At 40.1% G+C, this 7,811-nt stretch overlaps 1 protein-coding gene across 1 annotated transcript in view; it reads left to right on the top strand.

Moving 5' to 3' along the window:
* Positions 1-7,526, top strand: part of LOC112160823 (fibronectin type III domain-containing protein 5) — a gene marked incomplete in the record, with an annotated part of 34,324 nt that extends 26,798 nt beyond the window's left edge. The window contains 3 exon segments of the mRNA XM_024295646.2: positions 6,055-6,141; positions 6,221-6,354; positions 6,680-7,526. Coding sequence (XP_024151414.1) covers positions 6,055-6,141; positions 6,221-6,354; positions 6,680-6,742 — 284 coding nt within the window.
* Between the last annotated feature and the right edge of the window lie 285 nt (positions 7,527-7,811).

Below are 7,811 nucleotides of genomic sequence, written 5' to 3'. Positions count from 1 at the left end.
ATGTGGGGCTGTTCCCACTGAAGGAATCAAAGAGCTTGACAGGCTTTGAAAAGTAATCTTTAAAATTCACTTTTGAGTTTGTTCTGTTTCCTTTTCATTTGGTGCTGACATCTCCAAGCTAACGGCTTATCTGCACAGACAAGATCAGATTTGTAATCTTAGCTGGAATAAATAGATCTGATTAATTTATAAGAAGGAAACAAAGTGTTTGGTAAAAGATCTGAAGGAAAAAGAAGTCTCAGAAGGTGAACAAAGTCATTTTTGGTTTTGCAGATGTTGGTCCCTCATCTTGCTATGACAAGGACACATCCCGAGAATAAAAGCCGTAATTTACCCGCCTGTCTGTCAGCTTTCAGTGCCGCCATCTCACACTAAGAGGGTGAGCTGGAATGCTGGGTTTCTCTGCGTTTCCTCTCATTTGAGTCCTTCGTGATGCGACGAAGCTGCAAAAGGTCAAAAGCAGTGTGAGGAATGACTAAAAGAAAAAAAATCAAAGTATAACCTGAGCAAAAAAAGACAATGAATCAAAGACAGAAGGAGCGGGAGGGTGACTGACAGAAACTGGGGAGTCACAGGGGAACAGCCAGCGGTGGAAATTAAAGTGTGCCACCAGCAACACACAGTGTGTGCATTGTTGCACATGATGCACAAACAAATGAAATGTATGATGGTGGAAACTCACCTTCTTAATGTCATAGCATCAATTGATGCAAACGACGTCTGTCTGCAAAGCTGAGCTTCAGCAAAATGTTGAAAAGAAATCCCCCAAACAAAACCTCTGAAAGACAAACGAGGAACAGCTTAAAGGAACACCCCCCCCAATAATGAGATGAAAAAATCAATAGCGGTGTCATGCCCGATCTGTGAGTAAGTCAGGGTATTTTTCTGTTTACGGCAGCAGAAATGTGTGTGAACAGGACAAACGTTGCAAAAACACACAGAAAAGCAGCAGAATGAAAACCACAAAGAGAGACGACGACGGCCATCTTTTCACCTTGGATCCTGGATTCATGAATAGTAATGCTGCTCGGCCTCATACTGACCACCCGTTGAAATGTTCTGATAAAAAAAAAAAAAAATAGAGACTGTGAGGAAGCTCCTGCTAACCTCTGGCGTGTTAGTTGATGAGAAAGAAAATGACCAAAAAACTCAATTGAAATTTAGTCCTTTTAATAAAAAGTTAGATCAGAGTCACAGAGTACTCTGGAGTCCACATATATATGTTGCAGGCGGGCCCTATGTGCCTCCGGGCCAACCCCCACAAAGGTTCTAACACTTTATATGGTCATTTTTCAAAATCTAACGTTTGACGTCCGGCCCTGCTCCTGCCATCAAGAAAATCTACAGCTTTGTTTTTCAGTGGAAAAGTACTGATTAGATCCTGACTGGTTTCAACTGAGCTTCATGTGGGTTCAGGTAACAATGCATTCAAAAACTTAATATCAAGATATGAAAGTATAGCATCCTGTAAAAGTATTAAAACTTTCATATAACATTCTATAAAAGTATAAAAAAAGCCTTCCTTTAGTATTAAAACTAGGGGTGTAAATCTTTTCCTCTCACGCGATTCGATAGACATCTTGATACATGGTCCATAAATCGGTACATAAAGGATTCAACTAAATTATTGGCGATACGATAGAGTCCAATTCTTTTACCAAAATCTCGATATTTCCTTTTCAGACAACATTTAAACCTATAAATATTAATGTATGACATTTGAAAGAGAAGTATATTCAGGTATTGACATAGAAGAAGCAAGATTATGATTGGACGTCTCTTTGTTTACATCAGATGTACATAAAAAGACAAAACAGTAGAAAAAACAACAGAAAGACAAACTGCAGTTTTCAAGAAGTCAATTATTTACTTTTAGACTGATTTTATACATTTTAACCAGCATAATCTTGTTCATACCTGTGGTTTTCAAACAACACTGCAGTTTCTCGATCTAATTTTGATCTATTTTTTACGTCTCTAACTGATTCTGCTGTTACTCCTACTGCCCGATCGATGTTTTTGATATGTTTCTAATATTTTTTACGCCCCTAATAAAAACCCGTCAAGAATTCTGTAGCAGCGCTACAGAAACCAGAGACTGTAAGCAGAATTCCATTGTCTCTCCCATTTGCCAAAGACATATGTTCCAGATTTGTTGATGTTTTAAGGGTGCACAATATTGAAAATAATTCAACCTAGTCATGTGACAGATAGGAGTCATACAAATGTGTTCAAATAAAAAAACACCCAGATAGAACTAATGCATTTTGTGTTTTTATCATGTTCTTATAGCCTTTTTATGATAATGGAAGATTAATATAAAGAGGATTAAGATTAAAATTGTATTTCTGAGTCATTCTTTACTCAAATCATTGTGAATCATTAACAAATACAACACCAGCTCCCTGCTTTGAGTCTCAGGAATGGGGAAAGGGAACGCAACAGGCCCACCTGCAACTCAAAGGCAAATTTATATGAACTACTGCCACCCTGCAGAAACTATGTCCTAGAAAACGAAACAGGTTTTATGATTTTTGGCTTAAAATTTTATCATAATAACTAGGAATACTTTGAAAATAGATAAAAAAACACCAAATGTGGTTAAAACCTTTTATTCTGGAAGTTAAAATCACCTTTATTTGTTGATTTTTCTCTTATTCAGGATTGTTGCATTAAAACCTATAAGACTAAACCCGGTACAAAAATTACAACCATAATGATTTCTGGGACTGTGATGATCTCCAATAACTGAAAGCCTTCCATGCAGTGAAAAAACACCAGCCTTCTCTGGAGCTGGGTCAGTGAGCATCTGAGATGTCGCGGCTCACCATTTAGCCTCAGTGAGCCCAGATTTCAGCGGCGTCAGGCGCCGCGGGCTGTTGTGCTTTGATTATTTAATACAAAGCAACAGAGGCCAATCGATCAGCGGAATGGCTTGATGCTAAAAGCCAGTGGAGCGTGGGGCTCCTGCACAACGGGCCCTCCAAATGTCATCCCTCTCGTAAAGGGATGGAGCGCGCCCGGCGCTGCAGTAAACTGCAGGTCACGCCTGCCACTTCCACCACGGGAGAGCGGGAAAAAGATTTTGTTCAACAAAATTCTGCAGGCTGCCTTTGACTGCTCCCACGTTTCTGGATAATTCTGAGTCAACATCCCCAAAGGAATTTAGGAGCAGATGAAACGTGAGCAGGACAGTTCTCTGGAGCCCGCTGCTGCATCAATCCCTCCACAGATCAAGAAGGTGAAGTAGAAGTTCACAGTGAAGAGATGGAGTGCTCAGCTATGACATGGAGAAGCTCTAGTATCTCTGTGGGCTATGAAGTTTGTAGGCAGAAGCAGCTCCTGTTCTAAAATTTATGAAGAACCTCCAAACATGAAAAAGAAAACAACAAAGTAAAAAAATATATATATTTGGAGGGTAATTTTTTGTATTTTTCAAAATAACAGAACTTGGTGTCTGTTTACTGTATAAGAATCCACATTTTCTTTGATTTATCAGCTTGAAAATATTTTATTGTTTCCTGAGGGGAAAATGAAAGTTGCAGGAAGCTTCTTTTTTTTCCAGAGTGATTGTAGGTGGTTGTAGCTGTGAGCAGGAAGGATGTCCTGCAGCTGATCTGCAGAGACCGCTGACTGATGACACTCTGCCGTTGCATTACTGCGCCATAAAAATGACACTCCAGGTTTTCCGTAACGCTCTTCGTCTCGGAAAACATCCGTCTTTGAACTTCAGATAAAAGCCTCCTTAAAATTCCTTCATATGTAACAAGAATTTTGGCAAAAACAAACCAAACATTTTTTTGCATATATATATATATATATATATATATATATATATATTGTTTTTGCTCCAAAAGATCTGTGGAGTTATTGCATCTGAGGAGGAAAAACAGTCAACCCAAATAATAAAAGTGCCCCAATTATGATACTCCTTCCCCCTGTTCGGAGTAAAAACATTTGTGTCTGAAACAATAATTTTTTTTAAATAATGATGTGTCTTAAAACTGTTTTCGTTTTCTGTGGTGGATCATTAACAGACGGTCTCTTGGCAGTGCTTCATCGGTTGGAGCAGCTTCTCTTTACCATACACTCCTGAACATTAGTATTATGAGTCTTTATTTGCTCAGAAATTGACCCTGGTTCCATCATGTCTGACTTTGAATTGATTTTTCCTGCTCGATTAGCATCACAAACTCATTTCCCAAAGTTCCTTTGATGCAGTATTGTTTTCTCAAATACCAACTTTTTGTTCGGCGCTTTTCTCCTTCAAATCCACTGGAATGACATTGATCATGTTAACGGATGAAAAGTTACGGTGAATCAAAGAACATACACTGACGCTACGTTGTTAAAAGGTTTATAATTTTCAGAATAAACCATAATTGTGAGTCAAGAGATAGATTTATTTGTTGTTGTTTATCTGCTTGAAAGATTAATTGGGAATTTATATTGCTTTCAATTTAAGGAAGTGTGTTAGGTGTGAGATAGAAAATATATATATATTTTAAATGGGTGGAAAAATCTATAAAACATCAAGTATATAGTTATTCTCACATCAGGAAAAAGGCAGACAATATTGTTTCAATTAAAAGCATTATTATCTATAATTAAAAATGTACCTTTTCAATGTTGACTTTAGTGTCATTTTTGCTTTATGAGACCTAAGTATTGCTTGAGATCTTTTATTTTGTTAATTCTTTAAGCACTTTGTACCATTGCAGTACTTTCATTGTTATGGATTTTTCAACCAATTAGGGATAAGTGTGTTTGAGGGACGGGTGTTTGTTCATGGAATGTATATGTAAACCGGACTAAGTGAGTGTGACATCATCCAAATGAAAATTACTTCCAGGTCCAGCAAAACAACATCAATTTGGTCACCATTTTGTTAGCAATACGGATGTTGGAACCAGATGATGTCTGTAAGTAAGGATTGGTCTGAGTCATCGTTTCTATGGCAACCACTCCCACCAATTAGCCTGTTGATTTATAATTTTGGCAGCAGCACATCCTAGTTCTTTCAAAATAAAATTCACCTTGTGTCATAAAAGGTCGTCCTGCCACAAACATGATGGTTTTTATCATTAGAATTTGGTGTGCCACCATCATTTTTTCCCCGTTTACTCTCAAATTATAAACATTTTAGTAGAATATATTTATTAAAATAAAATAAAAAAAATAAAGACATTTAGGATAAACTGAGCCTTTTTTATTGTCATTCTCTAAGATGTGAGACACAAAACAAATAACTCTAAATCATTTTCAATCATTTTAATCTGCATTTGCTCAAAACTTTAGCCTCTTTTGTGTAATTTACCAATATAAAACAATGTTTGGAGACTTTTATTTGACTAACTATAAAGTAAAAACACATTTAAAGAACATTTCTACAGAACTTTTGACAGTAAATTTAACTTTTTTGGCTTATTTGTCTGACATTTTAAAAATCTAAACAGAAATGACAAAGCCTAAATAACTAATCTATTATATATTCAGTCATTAGCATTTTCCATTAAAGCTAAAGAGCCACAATAAAGGATGAAATAGCCATATGTGGCTCAAGGGGAACAGGTTGCAGACCCCTGGCACAGATTGATTGGTTACTCAAAAAATGTCTGTTTAGTGTGTTAGAGTGCATGTGTGGCCCCACAATAGATTGGCAAGCTGTCCACAAGGTATAGCCTCCCTCCAACCTGAAATATTAACACTGAAATAGAGAAAAAAAAACAGAACAAATAGAGCCAGACCTGTAAAGGAGAACAGGTCCAAAAAATCCCCAAAACACCTAGAAAGGCATACATGTACATGGCGACCATACGATATCCCACTAAGTGAGGGTTTCTAGAAAATCTAATAAGAATTTTGGAACACTATATCATACAGTAAATGGGCGGAGCTTATGTCCAAATATTCAAGTATTTTCAAGTCAAGAAAAATCTATGAAAGGGAATGAGGCCGTGACATTATTCATCACTTAAAATGAAAAACAGCAAATCATTGTTTACTTCTAAATGTTTTTCTGATTTTTTTTTGGTTTGTTTTTGACTTCCTCAGACGAGGTGACAATAGAAGAGGTGGGCCAGAGCAGCCAGCTGAGGGCGGGGGAGCTCATCATCATTGTGGTGCTCATCATGTGGGCAGGTGAGGACGACCTCCATAAATGTTTTTGCCACACCCCTGCAGCTTTTGATTACCCTACCTGTCCCCCACCCCCTTTCAGGTGTGATCGCCCTCTTCTGTCGCCAGTATGACATCATCAAAGACAACGAGCCCAACAACAACAAGGACAAAGCCAAAAACTCGTCCGAGTGCAGCACTCCCGAACACCCGACGGGGGGGCTGTTGCGCAGTAAGGTATAACCCGTCCTCCCACCCCCCCTCCTCCTTCTTCTTCTCTCTCAGCAGCAGGTGAATGGGCCCGGCCACATTTTTTTTTTTTAACCTCCACGTCAGTTGTCATGGCGCCATCTCAGCTTTCAAGCTCGAGTGCAAAAGCCGGCCGCGTCACCACAGCATCAGACTAACGCACCAGCGCCATGCCATGCTCATGCCTGCAGACAGACGCGGCGCCTTCATTTCCTGCTCTTCCAGAAAGCAGCAGCATCCTCATGCTCATTAAAGATTGTTGGTTCCTTCCTGCTGTTCTGTCTTCTCGTGCCGTTTTTTTTCTCTCCTCCAGCAGTTCCCCAAAAACAACAGCAACAACAACAGGATGCCATCTGTCAACATCATTGAGGTGTGACCACCGGGATGTCTTCTATTTACCTGGAGGAGCCGATAAGGGAGCCCCCCGATCAGTCATCTGCTCGTCAGGATGAGTTCGGGGAGCCACGCCGCTCTTGCTTTACGGCGGCTCCTGAGGCGCGGCCCGCAGGACTCTGGAGGCCGAGCTCGGCCCAGCCGGCCGGCGCCGGTCAGAGCTGGCAGCAGAGAAGCTGGACCGCTGGGTCAGGCTCCTACTAAACCTGGGGGAGGAGCTCCTACTCTAAGGAGAGACTGTGATAAAACTAACTGCAGAGACCCAAACCAATAACCAGAGCCAAACAACTCCTCACTCTTCTGCCTCTTTCAGTCCATCGTGAGGTGAAACTGTTGCACCACCTTCAATTCTGTCGTTTATTTGACTTTTATGCGCTTCACTGCCTTTTGGCAATCCACCTGGAAGACAGAGGAATCGCTCGGCTACAACAATAACAGCCATCTAATTAATCATCAAGGAATCCTCAAGCGTCCAGGTTGGATAACGTTCATCCTCGCATCCGTTTTAAGACAGACTTCCTCAAACATTCCTCACTGAGCGAGCCCTTTAGTATCTCCTGGTGTCTTTCTGCTCACAGGATCTCACTTTGTTCTGGAGAGCTGCGTCTAGGACCCAGTCCATTTATCTAATTAATGAACCTTAGACGTGAGTCGGGCTCTGAGGACGCAAGCAGAATCCCGCCTCTGCAGAGACAAAGAGATCCCTTAAATCAGCAATAACGGAAAGCAGAGGAAGCCAGGACTCTGTGAGTGAAAAAAATAAAAAACTTAACCCCTTCTTAGCATGTGATGAATGACTGAAATGAAACCATGGCTAATACTCCTTTATGTTAGCTCGCATGGGGAAAAAACAAAACGTTACGGGCCTGCAACCCTCCGACTTCACTTTGACATCCTAGAAGGGCTTCTATCAAGACTTTTTCCACTAAAAGTTGAGTTGAAACTCCACTCTCTTCAGGAGGATCGACTCCACGGTTCACTTGTTGCCATATATAACATACAGAACAAATGTGTCCGAGGGCTGATCCACAGCAGTACTGCTTAAAATTGTT

The sequence above is a fragment of the Oryzias melastigma genome, linkage group LG3 (genome assembly GCF_002922805.2).
Source record: "Oryzias melastigma strain HK-1 linkage group LG3, ASM292280v2, whole genome shotgun sequence".
In the NCBI taxonomy this organism is placed as follows: Eukaryota; Metazoa; Chordata; class Actinopteri; order Beloniformes; family Adrianichthyidae; genus Oryzias; species Oryzias melastigma.
The sequence above is the reverse complement of the archived record's forward strand: the minus strand, read 5'-3'. Positions and strand labels throughout refer to the sequence as shown.